Source organism: Chamaea fasciata, unplaced genomic scaffold, assembly GCF_029207755.1.
Source record: "Chamaea fasciata isolate MVZ Bird 193981 ecotype frontalis unplaced genomic scaffold, bChaFas1.0.hap1 SCAF_4, whole genome shotgun sequence".
NCBI classification, from domain to species: Eukaryota; Metazoa; Chordata; class Aves; order Passeriformes; family Sylviidae; genus Chamaea; species Chamaea fasciata.
Genome location: NW_027094089.1, coordinates 19,903,615 through 19,920,467, shown reverse-complemented (window position 1 = coordinate 19,920,467; position 16,853 = coordinate 19,903,615). Strand labels below are relative to the sequence as shown.

The 16,853-nt window shown below is 53.6% G+C and overlaps 1 protein-coding gene across 2 annotated transcripts; it reads left to right on the top strand.

Moving 5' to 3' along the window:
• Positions 1-1,135: 1,135 nt before the first annotated feature.
• On the top strand, positions 1,136-16,554 carry LOC136288822 (carbonic anhydrase 9-like). 2 transcript variants are annotated; one of them, XM_066182325.1, is made up of 12 exons: positions 1,136-1,350; positions 8,251-8,274; positions 9,391-9,561; positions 11,715-11,857; positions 12,487-12,579; positions 12,834-12,900; positions 13,162-13,319; positions 13,458-13,593; positions 15,716-15,739; positions 15,919-15,945; positions 16,053-16,146; positions 16,287-16,439. In XM_066182325.1, the coding sequence occupies exons 1-12, from the start codon at positions 1,206-1,208 to the stop codon at positions 16,348-16,350; spliced, it is 1,146 nt and encodes a 381-aa protein (XP_066038422.1). In that variant the 5' UTR covers positions 1,136-1,205; the 3' UTR covers positions 16,351-16,439. The 2 variants fall into 2 exon arrangements, with proteins under 2 accessions (XP_066038422.1, XP_066038420.1); XM_066182323.1 differs by lacking the exon at positions 16,053-16,146 and having other exon boundaries at positions 16,287-16,554.
• Positions 16,555-16,853: the final 299 nt, after the last annotated feature.

Genomic DNA, 16,853 nt, shown 5'->3' with positions numbered 1-16,853 from the left:
TGATAATCCCTGATGCTTACTTCACCTTTTTCTTGGCAAGCAGTGAGCTGACTTCACCATGACTCTCTGGTCTCTTCTCTAATGTTTTTCATTAGCTGATTAAAGCCCACCCTCATGCATCCTTGATTACACCAAATTTGCAGCACTTTGCATCTACCTCAGTCTGTTGTTCATGTGCCTGGTCACTTTTGGTGCAGGACCTTGTTCAAAGTTTTTGGTATCCAGGTACACTGTATATCTACACTGAGCAGCACCCACATGCTTCCTGCTACCTCTGAAGAGCAGGAGAAAAAGTCTTCTGCCCAGAGTGGAGTTGTGCCAGCCTCCACAGAAATGTTTTTCTTAACTGCAAGAAGAGGGTACATCCACCACTGAGGAGTTCCTCACCCACCACGGAGGAGGGGAGACAGGCATGAGGGTGTCTGCACCTCAATACAGCAGGGTCCTTCACCCACTGCTGAGGAGAGTGGACACCCACCACAGAGAGGCCCTTTGCCCAGAGGTCCCAACACCATAACTGAGGACAGGGGACAGCCACTATCAAAGGGTTTTTCACCCAGTTCTGAGGAGAGAGGACATTGATGATGCAGGGGCCCCTGACCGACCACTGAGGAGAGGGGCCAGTCATGGGCCGAGGGGTGCCAACTTCATTGCTGAGGAGAGAAGACACCCACTGCTGAGGAGAGTGGAAACCCATGGCTGACTGATGCCAAACTCATCACTGAGGAGAGATCCACTGCTGAGTTGTCCCAACCCCAACACCGACTACTGAGAGTCCCTTCACTCATCACTGAGGAGAGGGCCCACCCACTGGCTAAGGGAACTTTCACCCACTGCTTGGGAGAAGCCCCCCCCCCCCCTTTGAGGGTTCCTTGGACCATCACTGAGGAGAGGGAACACCCATGGCTGAAGGAACTGAGAAGCCGACTGGGCTACCTCGCCCCCGGCTCCACCGCATGTCCCGACGCAGGACTGGGGTGGGGGAAGGGGCACCCCCGGGGGGACTCCCGGGTTCGAGTCCCGCGTCAGGCGGCTCACCTGGCTGGACCGTGCGGCGGCAGACTTTGGCTCCAGCCGCTATAAAAGGTAACGGAGGCGTGAGTCAGAGCCGCCGCCTCCTCCCCGCCCGCTCTCACTTACGTGCGGCCGGGCGGGCAGGCGGGCAGGCACGGAGCCGCCGTCCCGCACCCGCGCACTTGCTGGAGATGAACCGCGCCGCGCTGCGGGTCTTGTTCCTACTCCCGCTCCTCTTCCCGCTCCTGTTCCTGCCCGCCCTGGGCCGTGCCGGGTCCGACAGCGAGAGCGACCAGGAACACGGCGGCGAGGAGCCCCCGCATTCCCCGGGGAAAGGTGAGCGGGGTCCCTGGGTGCGCAGGGTTCCACGAGTGGTGGGGCACCCCGCTGCTGCCTTTGGGGTCCCCGTGCACGAGGAGCCTCGGAGCTTAGTTTGGGATCACCAGTACCTAAGCACCCTGATGCGTGCAGCACCCCAGTCTGAGTTTGGGGTGTCTCATACAAGGGGTGTCCTGATGTACAGGGTTCCTTCCCTTGCTGGGCTGCGGGTCCTTGATGAGTGGAGCGCCTCAGTGCACAGGGTGCTGGATTTGGGATGTCTGATGCTTTGTGGAGAGGTGTCCCCAATGCCAGGGAGTTTTCCCCTTGCTTAGTTTGGGGGTGGGGGGCTGATGTACCTCCTGGTGCACCCGTGTTAGGGCTCTAGGTGCGCCCCAGGATGAGGTGCTCCTGTGGAGATGTGTCTCCCCCACAGCATCGCCCAGCTGCGGGCGCTGCACCCCCCAGCACGTCCCTGCCTTTGTCCCTGCTCCCGCCAACTCCACTGCGGCTCGACTGGCCCGACCCCTGCCCAGGGGCTGGGCTGGTGGGATGGGCCCTCCCGTGCCCTCCCTTTGTCCGCATCTCTTTTCCCTCACTAAGTCCCTCTTGCATCAGACTGAGGTACTCAGAGCTTCCCGAGATGGGGTTACAAGGGTTGTGCGCCAAGTAGTCACTGCTTGCTCCTGGGGAGACCCCGGAGGTTCCGACCCTGAACGCCGGCGGGGTGAACGGTGTCCGGTCCACTTTATCCTACAGAATGCCACCTAGGCTGCCCTGCATCCATCTCGTTCCCCCACGACCCACCAAGAAGGGGGACTGGCCCCGCTGCAGAGTTGGAGGGGGGCTGCCTCACGGCTGACGACGTGACAGAACGCAGGGCTGCAGGGTTGTGTGCCCCTCCTCCTCCCCGTGAGACGTCTTGCTGGTGGTGATGTGGGGGCTGTCAGAGTTACAGGTTCAGGGGAAAAGTCCTGGGTCTTTGGTCTTGGTCCCTTTTCTGGTTGGAGGCTACGGCACTGCCAGTGCTCTGCAGGAATTTTGGGGAGTGCTGTGGATTTCCTTTTCTGGGGCTGAGTGCTGCACTGGGGCATTGCTGTCCCTGGTCATGCTTCTTGTCCCTACTTTGCCCACAGGTTTGATTCCCGGGCTCAGCCTCATAAAGTGTCCTCGGTTTTGCCTCTGGTAAGGAGTTGTCCTGACCTGTGCCAGGACAGCCTGCCGTGTGGTAGGACCAGGAACTGTTTCATGCCCAGAGCTGCTTTTGTTACTGCAATGAATCACTTTTACCAGAGCTGCTCTTGCCGGGCTGAGCCCTGGACAGGGATGGGGATGCAGACGGTTCTTCCCACAGAGATTAAATAACCCAACCCACAGGGTGGGAGGGTGTCGGGCATTCAGCAAACCGGTGTGCTGTGCTGGCCAAAGGGCTGGATACCACATCAGGTTTGGGATGGGGAGGTGGGAGGACTGGGATGGAGAAAGGGAAAGGAGGTGGCCAGGAGGTCAGTAGGGAACAGGCAAATTACCCCATGCTATACCAGTGTTAGAGGCTGAAGGTCTGGATGGAATCCTGCAAGAAGCAGGTAATGGCTGGAACCCTCCAAGGCTCCTGCCAGGTGCCAGAAGCTGCGTGTCTCAGCACCTCTGCCGGTTGGTGAGCTGATTCCCTCTTCCTCAAGGCTTGTGCATGAGGCAGGGCTGGTGGCTACCCAGCCCATGGCACTCAGCATGTGCTCAGGGATTTGCTGTGAGATTGCTCCCTGAGAAGACTCCGGTGTGCCCAGAGACCTGAGTCCCACACTAAATGTGTCTTTGGGAAACAGTATCTCCCTTTCCCCATTTCTTCTTCCTCCTATTCAGATGTGGTTTGCTCTCAGTGTCCTCTTCTTGCTCATTCCCCAATGTCCTTTTCCTCCAGGTGAACATATTTTTCTTGCTTAATACTCCTTATTCATCTCTCTCCCCAGCTACAAGCACTGATCTGTCCTCTGGGATTTCCCCATTTTTATCCCTTTTGTTGGGATGGCACTTTCTCTGGCAGCACTCTGATTGTTTCCTGTTTTCCCCAGCACTTGTTGGGGCAACTGGGTTTGGAAGGAGCAGGAACATGCCCTGGAATAAAGCCTGCCCTATGCCTTCCTTCACCCAAACCCTTGCCCCTCTCGGGGGGAGTTGGCAGTCTTGAGCTTCACAGCCCAAGCAGTTCTCCCCTAGGAGAACAAAGAACAATCCCTGCAGTGACCTGTGCTACCAGTGGCAGATTAAAAGCTGATCCCAAAGGCTTGCAGTGGGTCAGAGTTTATAAACACAAAGGGGCTTTAATGCAGCCAGGCTTGGGAGGGATCAGTGCACCCATGGGCAGCACATGGGGTGGTGTCCTGGGCTGGGTGTACCTGGGCGCTGGCGCATGTGTGTCTGGATGCAGAAACCAGGGAGGAGGTGGGGCTGGGGTGGCACAGCCCTCCCATAGAGACACTTCCTGTGAGGTGTGGCAGAAGGATGCTCAGGTTATTTGCCCCTCTGCCCAGACCCCATGCCTCTGCCGTATTTGCCACAGACTTGAGAGCTGGCTTTGGGCAGCATGAGCATAGTGAAACAGTTCAGACAGTTCAGTACCACAGTCGGGTTATTGCTTTCAAGGGACACAGTGTTTGAATGTGGTTTGTAGGCTGGAACCTGGCTGCTGTGGCTGGTCCCTACTTTGGGACCTGCACTCCATGCATCTCTGCATGCCCTGGTACCTCCTGGCCTACTGACCCTCAGGAATAACACCCCATTTACCCTCTCTTCTGGACCATGAGCTCCACTGATCCCTTCATAGCCTGGGACTGATCCACAGATAGGACACAGCACGGTGGTCCTGATTCAGCATCTGTGAACTGAATACATTCCATGGGACTTCGAGCCAGGTGTGGCTCCGGATTGGGTCCTAGCGGGAAGAAGAGGCTCTGGCAAGATGCCAGCACTCCCTGTGGCTGAGCACAAGGCATCACCATGTGCCCAGCTGATAAGAGAGCAGGATGGAAGAGCTAGAAGTAAGCCCGCTGTCCTGCCTGTCACACACGAGCATCAAGCTTCAAGATGAGGAGATAGCATGAGCAGATGAGCATCAAGCTTCAAGATGAGGAGATAGCATGAGCATCTGCGCTGCTGTCAGGCAGCACCCACCCTGTGAACAGCACATGCATTTGTTTCAGTGTTGTCAGGTGCCCTGCAGCAGCTTCAGACTGCACAGACCCTAAAATATAAAGTCAGAATGGGAGGTGCAGATCCATAGGGCAACGCCCCTGGTCTTCTTCCTTATTGTTTGGCTCTGCTGAGGGTTGCCTCTTGGTCTGTGCAAATGATCCTGAGTCCATTCCTCTGTGCCCTTGGTGAGGTCTACTGGGTGCACCTTGCTGCATCAGTGCCTTTCCTTTGTGGGATTCACAGCAGCCAGTGGTTGAGCTGGCTCTTCACGCTGCCAAAAGCTGCTCCTACCCTTCCTCCCGGGCTGCAGGACATGCCGAGCAGCACGCTGGTAATGGCAGCGTCTGCCTGAACTCAGCAGGAAAGTGTTGTTGGATGGTGTTAGATGTCAAGGAGGGAAGGGAGCTGGCACTTGCAGCAAAGCCTGTATCTCAGAATGGGAGGGCTGAGTGGGAGCAAGGAACAGCGGGAGAAAGCACAAAGGGAGGCTGCGAAGGGGGGAAACTCGTGGGAAACTTGGCTGGATCGCGGGCTGCTGGGGAAAGGCGGATAGCAGGCAGTACTTAGGGGGACTGAGGTGCTCTGTGCGGCTGAGAACGGAGGCCTGCAAGGGCAGGCAGCTCCTGTCAGCACCCTACTGTGCTCTCCGGTGGGAATCCCTGCAAGGGGTTCTTCTTGCACGCTATCTCCCGGTATGTGTATCCCATCACCAGGGCTGTTTCCCCCCACGTTTTCGGGAGCGCTTTGCAGTCCCTGCCGGGGGCAGCGGGTGCTCAGAGGAAAGGCAGGGCACGCAAAGAGCTTCAGCACACGCTGCCGAGATGCAGCCACGTCTTTTGTGGTGAGCGGCAGCACTTCAGCAGAAAGGAGACATGGCATCACACAGCTTTTCGAAGGAGAAAACGTGCTCCGGTGGGAAGTGTGGGAGGCAGACTGAATTACGCAAATCAACACTTGGGCAGGGCAGTGGGTTAATGTTCACGGTAAAGGGATGCGAGATTGCAAATGCCCCCAGGTGGAAGGGATCGGAGTAGTTAGCGCAGGGCTCCTCCGAGACGTCCCGAGGCAGGGGTTGATGCTGAGAGCCTGACCCGGTGCCCCGGCTGGGCTCGCCTTGGCGACCTCCTGCAGCGCTCGGTGAGTGTGCTAAGGGGGCCCAAGCCTGCACAGCTGTACTTGAGAGATGCCTACCCGAGGGTGTGGCCTGGCTGTGCCATCACTGCTCCCAGATCCACGGGACGGGAAAACACACTCGAAGAGGCTTCAGTGGGTGGTTAAGAGCTCATGGATCCTTTTGGGTTTGATGCCAAGACATGCCTGGGGAAGTCTGTTGTGTTGGGGTGGATTGGCAGCTACAGCCTTTGGGGTGTCCAAAGCTGCCAAGCTGAGCTGGCAGGAAGCTGTAAGGAGGGTCCAGAGCCCCCCTGGCTGTGGTAATAGGAGTGTGCTGGGAGATGCTGGAACCTGAGGTAATTGGCACAGTGCTGACACAGCAGGGCAGGTGTCAGCATGGGGCTGTTGCTCAATCTGTGATCTGATGTTCGATCGAGCTGCTTTCTGTCCAGGCAGAGTCCCTGGAGGTGAGCAAAAAGTGGGGTGTCAGGGCGGGCTGTGCCAGTTGAGGCATGTGCAGTGAACCAAGGTACCATGTGCCCAGCCCTGGGGTGCTGTGCCTTACCTGTGCCAGCACTACCCCAGTGTGAGTGTTTCTTTGTGCAGATAGGGCCAGGAGGGGTAGGATAGTGGAAGAAGGATGGGAGAAGATACATGGTGTTTCTAGAGGAGGGTCCATGTTCTATGGATTCTGTGCAGTGTCTGGGTATCAGGTATCTTTTGTGTGAGCAAGGTGGGCAGGATGAATGAACCTCAGTTTGCTGTAGCACAGCTGAGTGCATTCCTGGGCAGTGCTATGAAAGCAGACATGAAGAAGGCACTGCAGTCTGTCCTAGGGCACATGAGTCCTGGTGTGTGCAGCTGAGGCTTGCCCAGTCCTCTGCTTGCTGCTCCTTCTTCCTATGCCTTTGGGAATACCTAAGAGACTCCTGAGCATTGTTCCTGAGTGTCAGAAAAGTGGCAGACGTGAGTCACCAGTCATACCCGAGGGAGCCCGAAGGTCTGTTCCCATCTCTACAACACACTCCAGAGCCCCTAAATACCCTCCAGCCCCTCCCAGCTCAGTCTGGCTGTGGTCATCCACTCTACTGAGAAGCAGATGCACCAAGACCCACAGGAGTGCCCATGCCTGGATCCTTGCTGTGTAGAGGGTAGGATCCTGCTGGGCTTAGGGCCTTGCATAGGACAGCTGGGCCTGGGAAAGCTTGACTCTTCCTTTCTCACCCCTGAGCTGGAATCCACTCCTATTAATAACAAGTGTGTGTCACTAGCTCCTGCTGAGACCCTCCTGCATCCTGGCGAGGCTGACAGACAAATGGCCCCACCAAGGAACAGAGATGATATTTGGGCTCAACTGTACCTCTTAAATACTCCTCCATGTCATTGCTGCTGTATGAATTCCCCCCTTTGCCCCAAACCTGTCCCATCCTGCCACTCTCCACTCCTGTGCTCAGGGGGTGGGAAGTGCCAACAACCTGTTTGTAGTGACAATGTTGCTGATAAGGACAAATCAGAGGAGGAGAGCATGAATTACCTGTTGTGCCAGTGAGAGGAGACACATAATCCTTTTGAGCCTTATTTCCCTGCTTGGGCCAAATTTGGTCTCCACTCCCTTTGCCTGGAGCTGGTTGTTTAGAAGGGCTGGTGATAGCCAATGTGTTTGGTCAGGGGCATCTGAGAAGAGGTTCTAGTGGACTTCTAAGGCCACTTCCAGTGATGTGCCAGGAATCCAGGCAGTGCAAGCAGACCTGAAGGAGAGTGACAGTGCAAGGGCTAGCCTTTTGAGTACTGGGCACTTCCAGGACCTTCCCAGGAGGTTCCTGTCCCCTCCAGATCTGCACAGTGGGCACACCACCAGCTGTGGGAAGCTCAGGTCATATCTCGCCCTGGTGTGGTCACAGTGTGACCCATGGGTGACACAAGAAATTCAGAGGTCCTGGCATGGGATCCCCCATTCTCCCTCCTGCTTTTCATAAGGAAAATATTTTGCATAGTAGGACCTTATGAAGCTCTGTGTGGGAATTTGGGTGGTCATATGAATTAGAACTGGGGACAGGACCTGAGCATTTGGCCTGGCACATTTTCCTCTGAAAGTCCATCTCCAACTTAGGGGTGCTCACTGATGTAAAGAGAAGGTTTTGATGTTCATTTTCTTCCCCTGCTGTCAGTCCCAGGGTAGTTTTCCCAGGTGGGAGGAGGGTGTCTGCATGGTGCAGTGCATCTGCTGCCCAAACACCTTGTGGAGTGTGAGAGCTGCACTGGTGAAGTGCCTTGTCTTGGGGCAGTGGGAGCAGGTCTGGAGCAGCTGCTGGTACAGTTGCTCCGTAATGGAAGTCAGTATCTCTGATTTTTCCTTTTTAAGGATGTCGACAGAATGTCAGCCCTGGGGTTTTCCCTCTGACTGACAACTGCAGGGGACCTGGCTGTGCTCTGAGGAGGCAGTATCCTCTGGGAACCTGTCCTTTTCTGGGACAGAGGGAGAAGTGGGAAAGCAAAGGTGGGAAGGAGGATGGAAGGCAGTGGGAGTAAAGAGACCTGCTGCCCGGCAGAGGTGTGTTTGCTGTCAACCTTTCCCTTCCATTCATGTGGTTCTTTCTTTTCTTTTTTTTCAAGGACAGAGCCACTGGAGCTATGAAGGTAAATACCCTGCAGTTACTTCTTCTTTTTTCCTACTACCCAGCAGATCCTGGAACTGAGCCAGCTGTGGTTAATTATTACAAGGCTTCTGTGCACACTCCACAACTCACCCTTCCCTCCTGCCTGTTCTTGACACAGTGCCCATACTCAGGCATGGATGGGCTGAAGAGCCGGGGGTTGATCTGATTGCACCAGGAAGCAGGAGCTCCAATGAGGGCTTTCCCAGCCCCTTGAGTGTGGGGGGATGCCCCTTAGGGAAGGGCTCCTCCCTGAATGAGAGCTCTCCTGACCCTGTGCCAAGTGGGGGAAAAGGCTGCTCTCCCCAGGCTGGACTTGCAGCCCATGCTGGGACTTTGACCAGCCCAGGGATTAGCTTGTCTTCACCTCTGCCCTCTGTCACCCTCCCTTCCCATCCTACCTGGGCCTGCCTTCCCATCAAGGCCTGGGGGGTTTCTCCACAGCACCCATGATGGGCATCACCACAGTGCTATGACAGATACACCCCTCACAACTTACTGCACCATCACACCGGGGTTTGACTCCGCTGCTAATGCTTAGTTCCATATTTACAGGGGTCCTGGAATGGGCTGGCCTGGGGACAAGCCTGGGTTTGCACTGGCCCGTGACATGCTAGAAGCAGGCCTCTGCAGTGCAAAGGGTGGTTTCTGTGGTACTAGGGAGAGGTGGACATTTCAGCTGTCCCTTCGCCACAGAGTCCAGGAACACTGTGGTACCTTGCTCAAGAAGCAGTAGGGGTGATACCTGCCAGAGGCCAGACTGTGCAAGGCAGCACATGTGTGATGAGCTGCAGGGCAGCAGCACCTTAGCTTGCCAAGTTCACTTGTAAATTATCTTCTTGCACTCTTCCTAAACACCCCAAAAATAGACTTTCCTGGCAGCTCACCATGCTCTGAGACCTTTCCTGATACAGCTGTATTCAGTCACATGTTGGCATAAAGCTGCTCCCAAGCTAACTCCATGGAAGCTAAACTTACATGCGTGGTTACTTTCCTGTCCACTGCCAGTCTGCTTCCCCAACACCCTCAAACCTTCTTTCTGGAAGTGTCCTCACCTTGGTGATCTCACTGACAGTCCTTTCCTTCCATCTTGCACCAGACCTGAAGCACTGGAGTACGGACTACTCGGACTGTGGGGGCACCAAGCAGTCACCTATCAATGTTGACACAGCTCAGGCCATCTTCAGCCCTGACCTGCGGCCGATCCAGCTCTCTGGCTACAGCCTGCCTGCCAACAAGCAGCTCAAGCTGAAGAACAATGGGCACACAGGTGGGGGCAGAGGCAACTGCAGGGGCTGGAGCACAAGGAGAGGATGCTAAGACTCTCCCAGCAGGACTGGGCTTCTCTGATGCCCTTCCCCTGGGCTCCGGGAAGGAGATTGTCTTGCAGACTGCACCCTCTTGCCTTCTAGGCTGAAAGGGAAGCAACAGGCTGTAGAAATTTTACAGGTCATTTGTTTTCCTGGATGAGGTGAAGCCCCAAGGTGTCCACAGCCTTTGGGAACTGCCTCCAGAAATTCATTAACTCCACATTTTCTTTAAAAATGTGTCCCTGATATTCTGATGCAGCTTTTCAGCCACTGGTTCTACCCCTGCATTTCACTTTCAAAGGACTCATCAGTCTCTGGATGTGACTTAGACTTTAAGCTACCTACATATGTCTTTAAGGGCACCACATTGACCACCTTATTTATCTGTACTTAAGGATTCTGTCTCAAGATCTTAAGAAATTTTTATAGGTCTTTTTATTTTCCTTCTTCAATACTAGAATGGTTTTGTAAAGTTCTGGACACAACTTATTCACAGTATTTTAGTATCAGCTTCGGTATTCCAGATATGGAGGAAAACCACATCTTTCCACAGCTGAGGATGGTTGAACCTGGTTGCTACTGGCTTTTTCTTGCAGGAGGCAGAATGTTTTGTGCACACTGGTGTCTGCCAGCTCCTGAGCTAAGAAAAGATTATGGAGAAAGGGACTTAAGAACTTGCTGACAGTGTGATAAGGCACCTCCTTGCCCTGGTAGCCAACGAGATGGAGCTGGCCTGTGTATACAGCAAACTTGACAGGTCAGGCTTGCTGTGTATGGCCAGATCAGCTGCGTGCTGCATGCACAGAGCTCTATACTGTGGCCTCCTGCCCTAATGTGCCTGCAGAGTTAAACTAGTTGAGCTCAGTAGTTGCTATTTTAGACACCCTGGCATCTGGTGTTGCTTGGTGTTTAGAAAAGCAGCGAGAGCATTTTCATGGGGGGGAGGTACTTTTTCACATGCTTTTAAGACCTCTTTTTATTGTGGCAACCACTGCTCTGCTTTATGAAAAGCCATAAATAAGTAAAAAGTTGCAAGCCCAGTAAGATATTTGTACAGTTACTCATTTTGGTAACAAAGTATATATGCTGTATAAGCTTTTTCGAGGGCCTGAAAATGACTCAGGTAGTTGGCAGAAGGAAAACAATGGTTTACTTATACAAAAGAAGTGTAAGAGCAGATACATTCATAGGGAGGGAACAGTTTCTCACTTCCTGCATTTGAGTTTTCTATCTCTGAACCCAACACCAAGGAACTCAAGATGGCCTATGACTCATCACAGCCCTGTTACGTGGTTAATCCCAAATCTGTGTCCCACCAGTGATGTTACTAAGGGGCACCCCATCAGAAAACGAAAAAGGAAAATACCTTACATTAAAAATTAGGAAAGAGTGCTTAAAAGGACAGGACAGCCTTTCTCAGAGTCCAGGGATGCTCCTGATATTTTTTGCCACATGTCCAGGTAACTCAGTTTTAGATTTGCCGCTTTGCCACGTAAGTCCAAAATAGCTGGATAAACCACATTAAAGTAAAGAAAAAACAAGGTATGAATTTATGGTATCCAAAGAGGCAAAAACTTTAGCTGCAAGTGCTTTCAAAATTTTTAACGCTTCTGTGCCAGTAGCTTCAGTGCTGTCATACACTTGCAGGCTGCTTCCTTTGAAAGGTCCCAGCTCACCAAGAGTTGCTGCTCTCTGTCCAGCTGCCCTGCTCATAGATATTCACCACTCTGCCAGTATCTTTCTCTATGAATTTTGTCCATGGTCTCTCTATATTATTCTCACTTACTGAATAAATTGTTGGATAACATTTGGCTTGGAGCTGGCCTCGGGAGTCTTTGCAGAGAGGCTCTTCACTTTCCAGCATTTTTGTAGCAGCTATTTTTGAAACTGACGTATTTACTGCAGTAGCCTACAACCTTAAGTCAGAAATTGAACCCTGACACATTGACAAGCTTGCCCACAGCCTCATGACAGATGGAAAGCAAGGCTTTCTGTTATGACCAGTTTCTAGAAGCCCAGGATGACCATTTCCTTTGAGACACCTCCTTTGCATATGTGTGGAAAGGACTGGGCTTTACGTTGTATTACCAACCTCTTCCTTCTGCCTCTGCAGTTGTCCTTGATCTGCCTGAGCCCCTGGCCCTCACTGGAGGCTATGCCCAGCAGTACCGAGCTGTGCAGCTTCACCTGCACTGGGGCTCCCCGTCGGGACCCGGCTCGGAGCACACCGTCAATGGACGACGCTTTGCTGCCGAGGTAAGGAGCCCTCATGGTGCTGGGTGCATCTCTTCCCTCATTGTGCTGGGCAGGGAAGGCACTGGAATGCTGTCATGCTCCTTGCCCATGGCTCTGGTTGTCACTAGATGTGGGCTGTAATTCCTGGCCAGCTCTGCCACAGTGGAGTTCAGTGTAGTTGGCCACACTTCGGTGCTGAGCCAGACTCATGCTGAAGCCTGGTCCTGGGCTGATGGAGCAGGAGCTGTGGCAGACCCCAGGCTTTGGAAGCCAGCTTCCCTGGAGGCTGTGAGTCTGCTCTGGGAGCTACAGGGACTGTTTACTCTGTACACACTGTCCTCTTGCTCTGCCAGCTCCCATCTGGTCTTATCCCTCCTTCTCTAGTTGCTGTCCTCAAACTGAGCCTGGCTCTGCAGTATTAGCCTCTGTTATGCAGGACAGAGTGCTGGTTTGCTATTCCTGACCCAGCAAGTTCCTGCAGTCAGAGCTTCATGCTGGCTGCTTTGCAGCAGCAGATTTTCTTGGACCCACCAGCATTTTCCCTCCCCTGCAGTTGTGGCAGCCCTTGTGTCAGCAGGCTGTAGCCCTGTGGGAGTAAGCATCTCCCAGCAGTGTCCATCCAGTACTGGGATTGCATTTTTCTCTTCCAGATCCATGTGGTCCACTACAATACCAAGTATGACAGCCTTACAGAGGCAATGGTTCACCCAGATGGCCTGGCTGTACTGGGAGCCTTTCTGGAGGTGAGTTCCATGGATCAGCAGGGGGAGGATGGGACTGGAGTGGGCAGAGTTGGACACTGTTTTGGAGACTGGCAGAGGTGCAAATGTACTTTAGAAGAAAGAGAGAGAAAGGGCAGATCAGGCCTGATAAGAATGAAGGGGTCACTGGGATAGGGTGTCTCAAGGTGCAATATCTCCCTTATGGCAGTGCCATCACTGTCTTGTCTCCCTTTGGCTCCTGGCCTTGCTGTTACCGTGGGGTCTCTGTGTTGCAGGTTGGGCATGGGGAGAACCAATACTACAATGAAATACTTAAGCACCTGCTCGAAATCCAAGAAGTAGGTAAGGCCCTGTCCCATCTCATGCTTTGTCTCAGGGGCTGCAGCCCAGCAGAGAAACCAGCTGCTCAGCAGAGCAAGGCAGCAACCAGCTGCTCAGCAGCAGACAGCCTGCCTGCTTTCCCCTGCCCCCACAGGGCAAACCAACTGCTCTTTTTCTAGTGGCTGCAGTGGCACATGCAACATCAGACTGCCCATGATCTTCATGCTGTTGTCCTCCAAGGAGTTTGTACCAGTTTCACTCCCATTATGCTTCCTCTCCCAGGACAAGAAACCTTGGTGTCCGGATTTAACATTGCAGGTCTGCTGCCTGCCAACCTGAAACTCTACTTCCACTATAATGGCTCTCTGACCACCCCTCCCTGCTACCAGACAGTCAAATGGACAGTCTTCAACCAGACCGTGCTGCTCTCTCGTCACCAGGTCTGTCAGGGCTCCGCGTTGGGTCTTTCCCAGCCTCTCCCCGTAAGCTGGTGCAGGTACCCTGTGCCAGTGCACTGCAGCTCATCTGCTCCCAAAGGTGGGATGAATGCTACTCTCTTCACACCGTTTTCCTTCCAGATGTCAATGCTGGTTTCAACCCTGAGAAATCCTGAGGACGACCTTTTGCAGAACAACTACCGGCCAGTGCAGAACCTGCATGGGCGGCGGGTGCTGGCGAGTTTCCAGACCACCCCTTCAGTGAAGCACGTTCCTGGTAAGGAGTGTGTGAGTGTGCTCAGGCTGCTCCCAGCAGCAGCGAAGCAGTGATGGGACCAGCAGCAGGAGTCAGTGCTTTGTGTGTCTTACGGAAACAGATCATCTGCATGGGTCAGACCTGCCCAGCAAGTGACGTGTGGCAGCACTAGTCTTAGGGTCCTGTTCTCTCTCATTTCTGCACTTCTTTCAAACTTCCTGGGGAAGACTGGTTTCTAGAAACTTATTTTATCTTTAGTCTTGCAGACATAACAGTAGCAGGACTAGGGGATGCATGGTCAAGAGCAAACGGGCAGGTCCTAGCACTCCAGCTAGCTACTTCAATCCAAAGGCAAGAGATAAATTCAGCTGCCAGAGGTAAAAGCTTGCAGTGAACACCCCTCCTCCAAATCCTGCTGGACGGGCAGTGGTGGGGACCCCTCCTGAAGGCTGTGCTCAGCCAGTGGGGCCTCACAGCCATCCCAGCCAGGCACACAGTCCCCTGCCTGAGGGATCCCTGAATGGTCACCCTCTATTTCTCCTTGAAAGCCTTTCTTGCATTGGTGATTTCCAGGCATGAGTAGAAATCACTATTAATCCTCAGGTGTGACTATTGCTCTGCATCACTGAATTTTTGCCCATTGTTGCTCCCTGAGGTCACTGGGGGTTTTCTGTTTAACATCCTGTTCCTTCTCTGTTCTGATGCCATTTCCTACACCTTTTGTGAAGGTGACTAACAGGAACAGGACAGGGTTGGTCCCAGGCCTCTGGGCAGTGCCTCGATAACCACACAATGTGGTGCAAGGCACTTCCCTCACCGTTTCACCAGCAGCCTGCTTGCTAATGGCTCTAGGCTTTTAATCATTGTGGTCTTCAGCCTGGCTAGCAGTTTCCCATGTGGCACTGCATCAAATGCTTCACTGAAGCTGGGAGAGATAAAATCTACTGCATTTTCTTTGTCTAGAATATTACTTATCAAAGAAGGATATCAGGTTAGGCTGGCATGCTCTATCTTTGGTAAACCTCTTAGATACTTTATCATATTTTCCATTTACCTCCAAGCCTTTCTTTTACTACTTTCTTGCAGAAGCTGTTCCAAAGCCTCCCAGTGCTGGGGGAAGGGGGTAGTTACCCAGCTCTACCTTTTTTTCCCCTTCCATTATTTGCTATTTCTATACAAAAATCCCCACTATAGCAAAGCCACAAAGATCTTGTTCCAGAAGTGCCAGGAGAATGTCCCAGTACTGTCGAATGAGGTTACTGTCCCCTGACTTGTGTGCACAGGATTGTTGAGGGTTTCTCCCCATGTCAGTGCTGATTGCCTGCTTTAGTCCTTGGGCTGCTGAGCACTGGGATGGAGTGCCGTGGGATCACATCTTGTTCTGCTTGCAGCTGCACCTTCTGTGCCCATGCTTGTTGATCTTTTTGCCAGTCACCTCCAGTTCGAGATAACCACTCCTGTCCCCAGCCGCTGGGTAGTGGCGGCAGCTTTCCTGCAGCAGCCATGTAGCAGGATAGAGCCCATAGATAGTGCCACTCTGTGCACCATGCCTGAGCCACAAACAGATGATAATGCAGCTCTTTTAGCCATGCTTTTACACTGGTCAAACATTAGTCCAGCACAGCTCCCTCCCAGCACATAGGGCTGCCAAGCCATCTCCATGCCAAGTGCTCTACCTGCAATGTATGGCTGCCTCCTCCCTCAGAGCTGCTGACCATCTCACTGCAGGCAACTGTCCCCATGGCTGCTGCCTGCTGGGCTCATCCCAGGTGCCTCAGATGCAGTCATGGGGTGCTGCAGTGCTCAGCACCCTGCCTGCTTCCTAGGCTGCAGCAACAACAGTGGGGGGAGTTTCTGGCTGGGCTCAGTGAGGCTCAGGAGTGAGCTGTGGTTCAGGGATCCCTTTTTCTCCCCTTTTCTCATGCTTCTGGCAGGGTGTCAGGGCTGGTGTCAGCATCATCCTGCAGCAAGATGCTGTGAGCTGCTGAGGATGTGGCATGCAGCTCTTCCCTGCTCATGGCTAATGGGGAGTATTGTGGGCAGCCCTACTTTGGAAGTGGGGCCCAAAGGCCTGTAGGCTTAAGATTTATCTCCCCAAATACTACAAAGGCAACCCCCCTGACTGTGCTGTCTCTCTTTACAGATACTGATGATTCAGCAACAGCAGGTAGGTGAGGGGCTAGTACAAAGCACGGGAAGGGGGGCAGGGAGTGGACCTGCCTGGGAATTGGGGTCCTGCGCAAGCCATGTGCTGAGTTGGGGGCGGGTAGCCACAGAGGGTTTGTCGGGCTGCTCTAGCATCCATGCTGCTGGCTCTCATCCTCGGGTCTTTTGTCTCCTTTTCAGAAGGACACTCCAGCTCATTTCATGCAGGTAAGTGTGCTCAGCCAAGGCTGGTCCTTTGTGAACCCTCTGCCTGCTCCTTGCCTCCTCTTACTCAGCCAGGGACCCAGAGTAACACGCCTATGCTTGGCTTGCAGGAGATGTGCTGGCCGTGCTCTTTGGGGTGCTCTTTGCTGTCACAGCACTGGCCTTCCTGCTGTACATCTATAAGCACCGCAGCCAGAACGCACGGTGAGTGATGGGGAGACACAGGAGGACAGTGCCTGGGGGCAGGATGGGTCCAGGGCATGAGAACAGGGCTTAATGCTGGTTTCAGGCAACAAGACACCCTGCCTGATGTAACAGTCCCCCCCTCTTTCTTTCCCCACCAGGCTGGACTCGCCGACCAAATCCAAGGTCATCTACACAGCAGCCAGCACCGAGAACACTGCATAAACTCCACACCTCTGTGGCAGGCTCAGCCTGCCACCCCATTTCCCCTCATCACCACCCCAAGTCAAAGAAGACCAGTGCTCCAGCACGCCTTGGGCTGCACAGGCTGCCCACATGAACTGTTTGTCTGGGGGGCAGCATTTGGCCCCAATAGATATTTTTGTTATAAAAAAGGGTAAAAACTATTAAAAAAAAAAAAAAGGAAAATCCTCCTATGGTACCAGCTGTCTCTGCTGTCTTTGTGGGAAGCCATGGGGCAGGAATGAGCACCTTGGTGCAGCTGGAACCGCAGTGGAGAGGGGTGGGCAGGGACCCCTTCCCAACCGGCAAAGACAGCATCAGCCTCTGTGCACCAGGCAGAGCTCCAGAGTAAGCAGCACAAGGCTTCTTCTACAGCCTAGCCCTGCCCTCCATCACTCTGGGACTTCTTCCTCCTCTTATTTGTGCAAAGCATTGGAAAAACATAGCTGTGGCTTGGTAAGGCTGAAGAAAGGCAGAGCTGAAGG

Coding starts and splice junctions, on each gene's coding strand:
- LOC136288822 (XM_066182323.1), top strand. CDS start 1,206: ATGAACCGCGCCGCGCTGCGGGTCTTGTTCCTACTCCCGCTCCTCTTC. Junction 12,580..12,833: donor TACTGGGAGCCTTTCTGGAG/GTGAGTTCCATG, acceptor TCTGTGTTGCAG/GTTGGGCATGGGGAGAACCA. Junction 15,946..16,286: donor CTCCAGCTCATTTCATGCAG/GTAAGTGTGCTC, acceptor TTTCCCCACCAG/GCTGGACTCGCCGACCAAAT.